At 38.4% G+C, this 12,755-nt stretch overlaps 7 protein-coding genes across 7 annotated transcripts; 3 read left to right on the top strand and 4 right to left on the bottom strand.

Annotated features, from left to right (window-relative positions):
• Window positions 1-39: 39 nt before the first annotated feature.
• CCW14 (Ccw14p) lies at window positions 40-651 on the top strand (the record flags this gene model as incomplete). Its single annotated transcript, XM_071053686.1, has 1 exon — window positions 40-651. The coding sequence occupies one exon, from the start codon at window positions 40-42 to the stop codon at window positions 649-651; it is 612 nt and encodes a 203-aa protein (XP_070910098.1).
• Window positions 652-1,060: 409 nt separating this feature from the next.
• Window positions 1,061-3,157, bottom strand: SWC3 (Swc3p; the record flags this gene model as incomplete). The annotated part of the gene is made up of 1 exon (XM_071053685.1): window positions 1,061-3,157. The coding sequence occupies one exon, from the start codon at window positions 3,155-3,157 to the stop codon at window positions 1,061-1,063; it is 2,097 nt and encodes a 698-aa protein (XP_070910097.1).
• A 483-nt stretch (window positions 3,158-3,640) lies between these two features.
• CYS3 (cystathionine gamma-lyase CYS3) lies at window positions 3,641-4,816 on the bottom strand (the record flags this gene model as incomplete). The annotated part of the gene is made up of 1 exon (XM_071053684.1): window positions 3,641-4,816. The coding sequence occupies one exon, from the start codon at window positions 4,814-4,816 to the stop codon at window positions 3,641-3,643; it is 1,176 nt and encodes a 391-aa protein (XP_070910096.1).
• Window positions 4,817-5,397: 581 nt separating this feature from the next.
• On the bottom strand, window positions 5,398-7,302 carry DEP1 (Rpd3L histone deacetylase complex subunit DEP1; the record flags this gene model as incomplete). The annotated part of the gene is made up of 1 exon (XM_071053683.1): window positions 5,398-7,302. The coding sequence occupies one exon, from the start codon at window positions 7,300-7,302 to the stop codon at window positions 5,398-5,400; it is 1,905 nt and encodes a 634-aa protein (XP_070910095.1).
• A 328-nt stretch (window positions 7,303-7,630) lies between these two features.
• On the top strand, window positions 7,631-8,482 carry SYN8 (syntaxin; the record flags this gene model as incomplete). Its single annotated transcript, XM_071053682.1, has 1 exon — window positions 7,631-8,482. One exon carries the CDS (start codon window positions 7,631-7,633, stop codon window positions 8,480-8,482), a length of 852 nt encoding a protein of 283 aa, XP_070910094.1.
• Window positions 8,483-8,665: 183 nt separating this feature from the next.
• NTG1 (bifunctional N-glycosylase/AP lyase NTG1) lies at window positions 8,666-10,078 on the top strand (the record flags this gene model as incomplete). The annotated part of the gene is made up of 1 exon (XM_071053681.1): window positions 8,666-10,078. One exon carries the CDS (start codon window positions 8,666-8,668, stop codon window positions 10,076-10,078), a length of 1,413 nt encoding a protein of 470 aa, XP_070910093.1.
• A 106-nt stretch (window positions 10,079-10,184) lies between these two features.
• On the bottom strand, window positions 10,185-12,011 carry TPD3 (protein phosphatase 2A structural subunit TPD3; the record flags this gene model as incomplete). The annotated part of the gene is made up of 1 exon (XM_071053680.1): window positions 10,185-12,011. The coding sequence occupies one exon, from the start codon at window positions 12,009-12,011 to the stop codon at window positions 10,185-10,187; it is 1,827 nt and encodes a 608-aa protein (XP_070910092.1).
• Between the last annotated feature and the right edge of the window lie 744 nt (window positions 12,012-12,755).

The raw sequence follows: 12,755 nt of genomic DNA, 5'->3' as shown, positions 1-12,755 counted from the left end.
AAAAACAAAACCAAACTATACTAAATCAGATATATAAAAATGCAAGCTACCATTGTTTCTGTTGTTTTGGCTATGTTGGCTTCTCAAGCCATTGCTACTCCTCCAGCCTGTTTGTTGGCCTGTGTTTCCCAAGTTAGCAAGCAAAGTTCATGCAGCAGTTTGAATGAGATTGGTTGTTTCTGTGAGAACGAAAACACTGCTATCAAGAGCTGTTTGGATTCTATCTGTCCAAACGGTAACGCTGATGCTGCTTACGAGGCCTTCAAGTCCTCTTGTTCTGATGTCAACGTTTCTCTAGGTGATTCTTCCTCCTCTGCATCCTCCTCTGCTTCATCCACATCTTCTAGCGCTTCTTCCTCTTCTTCCTCTTCTTCATCCGCTTCCGCCACCTCTTCTTCCTCTTCTGAAAAGGCTACTTCTTCTCCAATCTCTTCTATCTCCACCATCCCAAGCTCCTTCTCTTCTTCTGCTACCATCACTTACTCTACTTCTTCTTCTGCCAAGGAAACCACCTCCAAGGCTACTACCACTTCTTCCTCCTCCAAGGCTGCTTCATCTTCCCAAGTTATTTCCACTTTCAGCGATGCTGGTAACAACCTAAAGGCCGGCTCCTCTTTGGCTTTGCTAGCTGCTGCTGCTTTGTTGATCTAAAGGGAAATCTAGAAGATAATACCCTAATTTTTTCTTTATTTTCCTATTTAATGACAACAGAAGGATATAAATAAACAAAAAAAAAAAATCAAAAGATCAATTTACATTTTTTATATTTCGTTTATTCTTTATGGGAGGTCTAATCTATTTACTCGTTTTTTTCCTTATATTTCATCTTTTCAATTGAATTGATAGAAGGTTAAGCTATCTTCTATCAATTCTTGTTTATAACCTTTTTAATAATATTTAGTTTTAAAACTATAGAATTTCATTACTATGCCTACCTTAAAATTAATTAAAATCCGCAGCAAATAACATAAATATCACTATATCATCCAGATATAAATTGTTAGGGTTGTTCCATTTTTTTTTCTTTATACAAAAAGCAACAACTGTATGAACTAGTATATTAGTTTCTTTTTTGCCTTTTGGGTTTTAATGATTGTTCGAACTCATTTAATTCTATCCGCAGTTCTTCAGCCATATTCTGATCATCATAGCCATCCAACTGGTACCATAAATTATAACCAGACAATCTTGTACCAATATTTAATATATCCTTCATATTTAGCTGCACTTGTTCAATTGGATCAAAACTATTTAGCAATATTTGATCAAACTTCCTATGAATACCCTTTAAAGTGACAGTCAACGAAGTGAACAATGGTGTTGGACAATTATGATCTCTGTACACTTCATACTCATTAGTAACTTTCTGCTTTTCCTCATTATTATGTATCCTCTTAGTCAACTCTTTAATTCTTCTATTCTTAAATCTATCAATATCCTTTTGGTTATGTACTAATAACCAAGACATTTTAAAAGCGTCGCCTTGGTTCTCTATTATTGCCTTTTTCGGGAGAAGGAATCTAAAATTTGAGTTTTCATTAAACTCAATGACAATCTCCGCACCATTTACATATTTTTGTTGAAATGCAGTCAGTTGCATATCTTTCTCCTCCTCTGTCATTTCTTGTTCCTTTAAAACAGGTTTCTTTTTATTTTTTTTTGTAGTTTCCTTAGACTCCTTTTTCACATCATTAATACTTTCCGATTGGGTCGAATTGACTAATTCTTTCTTAACCTTTGGTTTAGAGTTTTCTTTTTCCGTATTACCACCAGTTTTTGATGATAATTCTACATTATTTTTAGTAGTATTAAGACGGTGTTCAGTGGATGCTCTTTGATCATTTGTAGATGATAAAGTGTCTCCTTCTTTATCATATGTGTCGTTTTTAGCTTCTGATTTTATTCCATCATTGCTTATTAGATCTGTCTTAACTACTACAGACGATCTTGGTTGGATATTCGATAATGAGCTATTATCGGATGTTTTCTTGTTAGCTGTTTCAGTTAATTTCTTCGTAGTTTTAGTAGCTTCAATAACTGTCGTTTTGGTGGCCTTCTTTTCAGCGACCGAAACTTCTTCTTGAGACTTGTTCTCGGCTGGGTTATCGTCCCTAGGCGGAGGCATATTCTTTGCGAAGTCAATAATCTTTTTAAATTTTTCTATCTCATCACCATCTGCCTGTCCTCCCGCCACTTTGGCCATTAATTTTTTCAGTTCTGGGTCACGTTGGGCCATCATATTCAAGTTCGCAATCATATTTTGATCTGCCTTTTTCTTAGACGGTTCTTTCTTGGCTTTTGGAGCTGATGCCTTCATTTCTCTTAGTTTCTCCTTCTCCAGTTGTTTCAACCTTTTCTGCTCTTCCCTTTGTCTTATCCTTGCTTCAGCTTGCTCTTTCTTAGCTCTTGCTCTGGCCTCTTTCTGTAATTGCATTTGTTTCTCCCTTTCTTGCTTCTTCTGCAACAGATTTTGTTTCTTCTCTTCAGCCCTTTTCTTCCTCATTTCAACCTCGAGTTTCTTCTTCTCCTCTTTCTCTTTCTTCTTAGAATCTTGATCTAGTTGCCATTTCTTCTCGATCTCTTCATCCTTAACTATAAACAATTTGACGCCAAAAGTGTGCGGACCAGCCAGCATCTCACAATCACACATCTTTTGCATTCTATCCTTACCAGTATTATCCTGATCTTTCGAAGTTTCAAGCTCCTTCAGTACACTGGCATCCTTTATAGCAAGCGATGGGACTTTGTTAGCTCTCGTCCAATACACTTCAAACATTTCACCTGATATCCACGTCCGTCTGGAGCTGATCAATGAATTATACAACACGGCAGAATCTCTCACTGATAGTGGCGCCGTCAATGCAGAATTGTACTGTGGGATATCTAAACTACAGGGTAATCCAGCTACTACCTCGAAGGGTCTCCCATTACCGCTGTCGGTTTTTATTGTAGCTTCTGTCTTCAACGTGCCGTCATCATTAAATTCATTTAAGTTATCGTCATCACTGTATTTCTCCTCCTCCTCTGCCCTTCTTCGCCTCCTACGTGTTATTCTATTCTTAGAATTAGAACTATCTCCATTGTCCTCTATGATATTACTTGCATCTATACCTGCATCTATCTTGGGAGGGTTCCGAGTTCGTAAAGCAACAGTCATTACAAAAAGTCGCTTGCTTATATTTGCTAATATAGGGAATTTTGGTGATGTAGTTATCTTTCCTATTAATATGAGATGACCAACAACTATCACCTTTTGACATATTCAAGATAGCACAGACAAAACTGAGAGATCCCAGCGTGTAGCGATTTATTAACAACGTAAAAAATGACAAATATGTAGAAACATATATATATATATATAAATGCTTTTTGTACTACTTTCATATATTTATTGATATTATTACGTCAAATAGAAGAATTTATAGTTATTATTATTATTATTATTATTATTATTTTTTTTTTTTTAATATACAGTACCTATTAGAAGGGAGATAAATTACAATCTATGGGATATATTAATATAATATTTTTTTATTTTTTTAGAAAAACAAAATATGTCTGTTTTTGCAATTTCATAATACATGTAATTTTTATTTTAGTTTTATTTTCAATGATTTAAAAAAAAAGGAAAGTGTATTAATTATGCAGTAGCAGCTTGTAAAGCTTGCTTGATGTCATCCAATAGATCGTCAGCGTCCTCAATACCGACGGACAATCTGACCAAGTCGTCGTAGACACCAGAGGCTTCTCTGGACTCCTTTGGGATACCACCGTGGGTCATGACAGCTGGGACTTCTAGTAGGGACTCGATACCACCTAGAGACTCAGCCAAAGTGAAGAGTCTAGTAGAGGAAGAGAACTTAGCAGCACCTTCGGCACCACCCTTGATTCTGAAGGAGATCATACCACCACCTAGGGCTTCACGGTGTTGCTTCTTAACGACGTCGTAGTTTGGATGGGATTCCAAACCTGGGTAGTTGATGGCGATGACGTTTTCGTTGTTCTGTAGGAAAGTAGCGATTTTTAAGGCGTTCAAGGAGGCCTGTCTGACACGCAAGTGCAAAGTCTTCAAACCACGGTGAGTCAACCAAGCGTCAAATGGAGATGGGATACAGCCGATGGCGTTTTGCAAAAATTGGAACTTTTCGTATAGTTCCTTGTTGTTGGTGGCTAGGACACCTAGGACCACATCAGAGTGACCGTTAATGTATTTGGTGGCAGAGTGGACGACCACGTCGGCACCGAACTTCAATGGGTTAGACAAGTATGGGGACAAGAAGGTGTTGTCGACAACAAGGATGATGTCCTTGCTGATCTTCTTGATGGAGTCGGCCACAAGTTGGATATCAGTAACCTTCAAGGTAGGGTTGGTTGGAGATTCGATCCAGACCAACTTAGTGTTTTCCTTGACCAAAGAAGGCAACTCCTCGACCAAGTTGTTGGTGAAGGAGGTCTCAACACCGTGGGCATTGGCAACCTTGGTGAAGTATCTGTGAGTACCACCGTAGACATCGCCAATGGAGACGGCGTGAGAGCCCTGTGGCAAACTCTGCAGGATAACAGCAGTAGTGGCAGAACCAGAAGAGAAGGCCAAACCGTACTTACCACCTTCCAAAGCAGCAATAGCATCTTCCAAGTTCTCTCTGTTTGGGTTTTGAGATCTAGAGTACTCATAGGTACCAATTGGTTGAGCTGGAGCAGACTGCTTGAAAGTAGTAGACAAAGAGATTGGTTCAATAACAGAACCATGGATATCCTGGTGAGCACCAGCATGGATAGCCTTAGTAGCAAACTTATCAGAGTCCTTTAGAGCCATTGTATAATATATAATTAATTTTTTTGTTTGTTTGACGATTCTCTTCTATTCGTATGATAGATGAATTCAAGGAAATTTAAAGGTTTTGTTATCAATATATAATCACTTTATATATATATGCAAAAAACAAAAATCAAAGGTCGATGACGAAATTTTTCAATCTCGATGTTCTCTCTACGGCTAATTCACTGGTATTTCCCTTTTTTGACACATAAATCTAAATATTCTCTTCATTATTCCACATCGCCTGGCCAAAGCACACAAATAGGCGAGAGAGAGCCCAGCATAGAAAACGCCGTACAAACTGTGGCTTTCTTGTTCCCACTCTGTTGTAGCTTTAATGGCACTTAAATCTCTCTGTGGACTGTTGGCAGAGTAAATCCGTAGAGAGCAAAAAGCAGACGCACCATTTTTTTGTTTGGGCCTCGAGTGCGGCTTTGTGAGGGCTCTCGAGAGCAGGCTGTCGTGTGAAGGTACTGTGGGGGGGCCAACTAACGATTACTATTGATCATGGTCATGTGATATTTATATATCATTTAAAGAAAATAAAAAAATAGTACGAAACATCTGTACGGATGTGGTCACGTTGGTTTCAAGCACTGGAGGTCTTCTTGTATCTCTGAGTCGCGGAGGCTTGATAGGTTTGGGGCGCCTGGGAAGGCGTGGTAGAAGCGTTTGAGGCCCTCTAGGTCCGAGAGCTCGTTGTTGAGACGCATGCGGTCGACTATGACCTCGAGTTTGTCTACTGGGTTGCCCTGGTAGCGGTATTCGATGTTTTCACATTGGAGGTCTTCAGATACCGGTTCTCCGAGGTACTTGCGCGGTTGTGCCGGGCCTGCGTAGCCCGTGATACAGCTCAGGGTTTTGTGCATTGTCTTTATCGGTACGTGGTAGTTTATGTCGGGTATTATAATATCCATATCACGCCTCTCCTTGTTGATGTCGTACCAGTTTGTTGTGGTATCCTGGAGCAGCTGGCTCCTCAGTTCGTTGACACATCGTAGGAAGTTTTGATGTATCATGGTACGGGTGGCACGGGTCTCTATATCGATGCATTTGAGCTCATACTTCTGCCTTTGGTATGTTCTATTGAGTCTGAAGTCGCGCAGCTTGGCGATCTTCTCATAGTATTCGTGTAGTTCAGGGTGCGAGCCCTCGGCACACATCTGCAGCTCCGTCTCTAGTCTCTTCAGCTTGTTCTCATATAGTTTCTGTCTCAGTTCAGCAAATTTATACTCAATGTCAGTGATCTCCTTCAGAGCTTGCTGTCTTTGCTCTTCCATTACCATCGGCAAAATGAAGGACTTCTTACGCTTACGTTTCTTGCTGGCGTCCATTGACACATCACCTACTTGAGAATCTTCCTCATCCTCTTCGTCTTCTTCGATGTCATCGTCCTCCTCCTCATCATCGTCTGCATCACCTACTTCCCCTTCATCTTCATCGGCATTATTACCTTCATCAATACTATTACTATCGCGTACTTCTTCAGGAGCCGTGGTGGTATTGTATACTGTAGACTCGTCATTGGTGTCATCCACGGCAACAGAATCAGGTACATCATTTTCAGTGGAATTCTCCATTTGACTATTCTCGACTCTATAATCGACTCTTTCATCGACTCTTTCATCGACTCTTTCATCGACTCTTTCATCGACTCTATTCTCGATCATATCTTTCGGATGAGTGTCTTCTTCATCCATTGACTCCTCTTGTTTCGTACCGTCTGCCTCTACCTCTTCCTCTTGTAGAGGTCTATCCTCCTCTGGCACAGTAATCTCCTTATTTTCTTGAGGTTCTTCTTCTTGGTGTTGTTGTTCTTGACTTTCTTGAACGGAAGGTACATCAGAAGTTTTCGTAGGTGAAGCCACTTGTGATTCGGCTATCTCATCCTTCGGCGAGTAGATATCTTCACTCTGTACAATTTGGTGTGAATTAATATCTTGCTCCCTTGGCTCTAGTTTATCTTCGGGTGTCAACTCAATTGAACCCTCTGCAGAAGCCTCGCCAGCCGAATCAACAATAGAAGTCCCACCAATCTCCTTATCCACAAAACTCTCCCCTTCAACCTCCTTACGAATGTGCTCAGGTACTACATTTGTTAGTTCATGTTGACTTTCTTCAAGTTTATCCCTCGTAGGTGTATGAACATCCGTATTAGAGTCAATTATATCATTGTTCTCTTCAACCATAGAGCTCTCTAATTTGAACCGTTTCTTATTATCCTCATTATCATCAACAGCGTCTTCTAATTCACGCTTAACTTGCTCAGAAATCAAGCTACTGAGCTTTGGATGCATGACATCCTCGTCTTCTTCATCCATCTTTTCAGTATCAGCGTCACTACTAACACAGTATTCAGACAAATTTAGTTCACTACGCACTCCAAGCTTCACTTCTTCTTCCTGTCCATTAAAATCTAAGTTGGACAGTACACTCTCTTGGTCTTCTTCCACCTCTTTATCCGTAACGTCTCTCTGATCCATTTCTTATTTAAACCTCCCCTTCTCACTGGTCTAGTCTCTGATACAAAAACTATGTGGTTTAATAACAAAAAACCTCAAAATACTCAATGAACCAGATATATTATATCTATAGCAGCCTTGATCTCTATTATGTTAGGATACAACAACGACCGCTTTGTTTCTTTATATAGTTTCTTTATATAGTCTCCCATCCCGAAAATGGCTAAAATTAAAAAAAAAAAATCAATAAAAAAAAAAAAAGCTACACAGTGCTAATTCATTAGAAATTCATCAAGAGTCCACATTGAACAGGAGATACACAGATAACAGATACTTATAAAATAGAAACATGTCTATACTGAAGGTTTCTTATGAATTGGACAAGCTGCGGGATATAGTAGAGGAGAGGCAACGGTTGGTGGAAGAATTAGGGATGGAGCCTTCAAACTCAGACAGTGTTATGTTGAAACAGCAGCTGAGTATTGTGTTAGAGCTTTTGGATGACAACAGCACGGTATCTGATTTTCAAACTTATCAAGCTCAGTACAATGATATTTTGGACAATTTGAGCAAGGATAAGCATGTGGATGTTGAACTATACCGATTTGTCCCCATGGGAGAAACAGTGGAAACTAGTGGTACTGGAGAGATAATGAGCAGTGGTGCTGCAGAAGTAACAACAAGCGGGTCTGATGAAGATCTATTGGGGCTAGATTCAAACCAGAAAAAGGTGAGGTTCAATGACGATCTTGAGACATTTCCTAATGATATCTCTCCGCCAGCTCAAATACCTCCTCAAACCATGTCATTTCAACCTTATCATGACTATGAAGAAGAGAATCAGGAACAAGAGTCTGATCAGCAAAGCAGAAGTGCACCATACCTGGACGAACGTATATCAAACGACGAGTTATTTGCTAGACAACAACAACAGATGCTAGAACAAGATTCTCATCTCGATAACTTAGCCAGCACAGTACATAGTACACATGGTATATCAATAGAAATAAACCAAGAAGTTACTGACCAAAATGAGCATGTGCTGGATGATCTGGAAAACTTACTAGATTCCAGTTCCAGAAACTTGGACAGAGCAAAGAGAAGGCTCACAAACTTCTCCAACGCAGCAAGGGAAAACGGACCCTGCTCTCTTATTATATTGCTGACTATTATTCTGATATTCTTATTGGCCATACTATAAACTGCAGTTTAGTTGATATCGTTTAATCGTTAAGTCCTCTTAGACGAGTCCGCAGAATCCTGGTTTTTCTTTCTTTTTCATACATTTTTTTTTATCAGTCCTAGAAGGCCATCCATTCATTATTACTAAGCGATGAGTAGTTAAGTTTACTAACTGTAAATCTGTTATAACAAGTGATATTTAATGCCTGATATACTTCAATGTATGATAAAAATAAGATCATTTGGTGCAATAAATAGGAGTATGGCTATATTACGGAAAAGGAAGACTTTGCCTTTGAAACAGGAAGCTGAATCACCTTATTTCAAGAAGCCGAAGAAAGCTGTCATCAAAATAGAGAATGAAAATGGAGTGGTCGATAGAGATTATGTAGATATTGATTGGGTGAAATCCCTGAAAAATGATGAATATTTCAAGTGGATTGTGATGCGTAATGGGAATGTCCCTAACAGATGGTCTCAACCTTTTGACGACACAATATTTACCGACCTCGATGACGAGAGTCTTCAGAAACTTCCGAAGAATTTCCCAGAGATGTATAAAAAAATGAGATGGATGAGAGGCTTTATCCGTGCTCCTGTTGATCTTATCGGTGGGTCATCGATACCAATGACTGTGGGTGAAATGTGCGGGATAAAGAAAACTGACATCCAACCAAGGAATTACAGATTACAAGTTCTTATAGGAGTCATGCTCTCGGCTCAAACAAAGGACGAGGTTACAGCAATGGGAATGTACAAAATTATGAAATACTGCATTGAAGAGTTGCATGACTCACAAGGAATTACACTAGAATCTTTATTGAGGATAGATGAAGAAGTTTTAGATGGTTTGATTCACTCGGTAGGGTTCCATAAAAGAAAAGCCAATTTTATTAAACGTACTGCCAAGATTTTAAATGAACAATACGGAGCAGATGTGCCTGCTAATGTTACTGATATCCTAGGGCTGCCTGGTGTAGGCCCCAAAATGGGTTATCTTACTCTTCAAAAAGCTTGGGGAAAAATCGAAGGAATATGTGTTGATGTTCATGTTGATCGGTTTTGTAAAATGTGGAATTGGGTTGATCCCAAAAAATGCAAAAATCCGAATGACACACGTAAGGCTCTCCAGGAATGGTTACCTAGACGGCTATGGACTGAAATAAATGGCCTTTTAGTTGGTTTTGGACAAGTTGTTGGAAAATCAAGGGGAGATTTTGAGATTTTTCATGTTAATGAAAACTCAGAACCAAAACAACGTCCGATAACTAACCAAACATTTACAACAATCTCAAAACTTAACGACTCAATTAAATCAAATATTACAAGTTATTCCAAGTGGATGAAATTTCTAATGGATTTGGATATCAAACTTTTGGAAAAAGATTTAACAGCAGTATTAAATGTTTCCATAGATGATGATTCTACATCCCTCAAATCTAAAAACAACACCACTATAAAGACCGAACATACGGCTGATCTTGTTCCTATAAAGACGGAGCCTACAATTGATCTAATACCTATAAAACAAGAGGAAAATATTAGTGTTAAACTTGAGCCAGAGAATGACCTTGTAGAGGACAGTTATAGTACAATTAATGAGATACCAGTTTAAATTTACCATTTATATATATATATACTAGGTTTAATGAAAATATTTTATTACATGGGAGGGAAATATGTTATTAATGAGATTACTTATCGGTTACTTTTATATATTTTTATTTAACAATAGTCTTACATTCTTTCATACTTTCGTTTGCGAAATATCTGACATCAAAATCAGGGTCTTGACAAAGCTCGTTTAATGACGTATATATTGTATCCTTGATCAAAGCGTCATATTTAGCACTGTCCTTGTGCAAAACCTCCACTATCTTAGGGTATGTCTTCGCAACATTGAATCTAATGTTTGGAACCTGATCGCTTGTTAATTCTAGAACATGTGGTAATATTTGATTGGCAACCACATCTGGAGATAAAACTGATACTAAAGCCTTGAATGTATTCAACAATGTAATCCTATAGATGAAGTTTTCTATTAGTTGAGGGTCAAGACCTAGGAGACGTGGGACTATTTCGGTATTGCACCAGTCAGAACCAAATATATTTGTCAACTTCTGCAAGTTAATTATGGCAGCAGCTCTAATGGAATACACTGCATCCCAAAGCCAGGACAGACACAAGTCACTTAATTGACTGTTAAAAAAATTAACTCCCAATTGTTCTGCTAAAATAGGAACATACTCAATAATCGCCAAACGAACCCTCCAGCTGTTATCCTTTGCTAGTTCAGAAATGGCTGGTAAAAGTGAGTCGGTCAGCATATCTATGCCAATTACATCATTCACGACTTTCAACTTTCCAATAATATTTAAACGAACATCAGGAATTTCATCTCTTAGCATGTTCAAGAATATTGGGAAGACATATTCTACGACTTGTTCTTTCTGAAGGAGTAAAACAATATCTGATATTCCTGAAGCTAAAGAGGCTCTTACATCTTCATTTTCGTCCATACTTAGACTTTGTAGGACAGGTATTATTTTCGTTAGTATTACATGGGAATCCTTGATATGTTTAGAGAAATCAGACACCTGCTTTGCAATTGCTTTTCTTACATCACTCTCATTATCTTCACATAGTTTCAAAAATGGTTCCAATAGTTCATTAATATAAGTTGGATTTGAGGCAAAGCCGTCAGTTAGATCGGCAAATTTATCAGCCACCATGTAACGAACTCTCCAGGCCTCATCACCAGCCAAGGCTAGGGCTGAGTTCAGCAAATCTCTAGAGTGGGTATCCAGCCCTCTCTTGTTGAAGAATTTCAGGATAGAAATTAAACAGTCAACAGCTAAGAACTTCACAGAGTCCTGTGGATCATTGATTACAGTTTGGAATGTGCTGGAAATGTACTCCAAATCTTTCTCGGTGCAAAGGTCGGGATTCTCTGTTAAAAGATCGATTAATACTGGTAAATTTCTTCCAACAGCCCTCCTTACCATAGGTGTTTCATCTTGTACTAAGGTCATGAACAAGTTCCACAAATCTACCCTTGATTGGACGTCCTTAACCTTTAAGAACACAGATTTGAACAATCCACATGCAGATACTTTCGAAGAAAACCAACTGTCAGTAGCCAATCTCTGCAACAAAGGAACAAAATACTTAAACAAATCATCGTCCGGCATCTGTTCTGCAATTGTGTTTAGGGACTGAACAGCTCTATCTCTGACAATGGTTTCCTCCGCACCGGCAAGAGTGTCCAAGATAGGTAGCAACAAGGAGGAGTACTGAGGCCCACCAACATAAGGTACAAATCCACCCAGATGTTCAGCCAGAACGGTAAAAACCTCATCTTCATCGTCCTCCGCCACTTCAGTTAAAAAAGGCAACAATTCGTCTCTGGTTCTCTCCGGCCCCAAAGCAATTGCAATCTGGTCTATTTTCTTCGTTGCTTCGACACGATTAGATATATCATCATTCTTCAAGTCATCCATCAATAGGGCTAACGGATATAAATCCTCACCTGCCTCTGTAGTCGCCATTTGTGCTTATCGTAAGTTCTTTTATTATAATTATTTCCACTTTTGATATAATTCTAATTTAAAAAGCAAAAAATCCTCTTTTGTTGGGGTTTGCTCTTTAGGTACAATGTGCCAGAGAATAGAAATAAGCTCTAACCTTCAAATATTGTATGCACAATGCTTTTTATTATGCCTCCTTGTTAAGTGAAAACTTCAACTTTTGGTCTTATACACAAAGGTTGAGGAAAATGGCAGTTAAACTTTTATTTAGCAGTTATAGTAGATCTATGCAAGATGTATTTACAGTGTCTTTACAACATAGGTAACAATAGATAAGTAACTGTAACTCCTTATTCTCTCCGTCGTCCCCGAAAAGGGCCCCCCTTCAATGGGGCCTGGGCGTTGCCGGGCCCGCAGGCAGAAGCAGGTTAAGAATAGCCCGAACATGCTGAAAAAAATTTTTTTGACTGAAAAAAAAAAATAATAATAATAATAAAATAAGCAACTACAAAGGGCAATTGGGTTTGGATCAATCGTATTCTTGACTTATCTAGCTATAACATATTTATCATTAAATCTCCGCTTGAATCTGTACAAAGAAAGAAAGAAAAATGAGCTCAGGTTTTCGAATTATGTATTAATGTAGATCATAGTAAAAGAGCAGTTAAATTAAATCAAATTATAAAACAGAGTAAAAATATAAAAATAAAATAAAATAGAAATAAAATTAATAACAACAAATAATAATAAAGAAAACAACATCAT

The sequence above is a fragment of the Nakaseomyces bracarensis genome (genome assembly GCF_045282275.1).
Source record: "Nakaseomyces bracarensis strain CBM3 chromosome Unknown Scaff12_0, whole genome shotgun sequence".
Lineage (NCBI taxonomy): Eukaryota > Fungi > Ascomycota > Saccharomycetes > Saccharomycetales > Saccharomycetaceae > Nakaseomyces > Nakaseomyces bracarensis.
The sequence above is the reverse complement of the archived record's forward strand: the minus strand, read 5'-3'. Positions and strand labels throughout refer to the sequence as shown.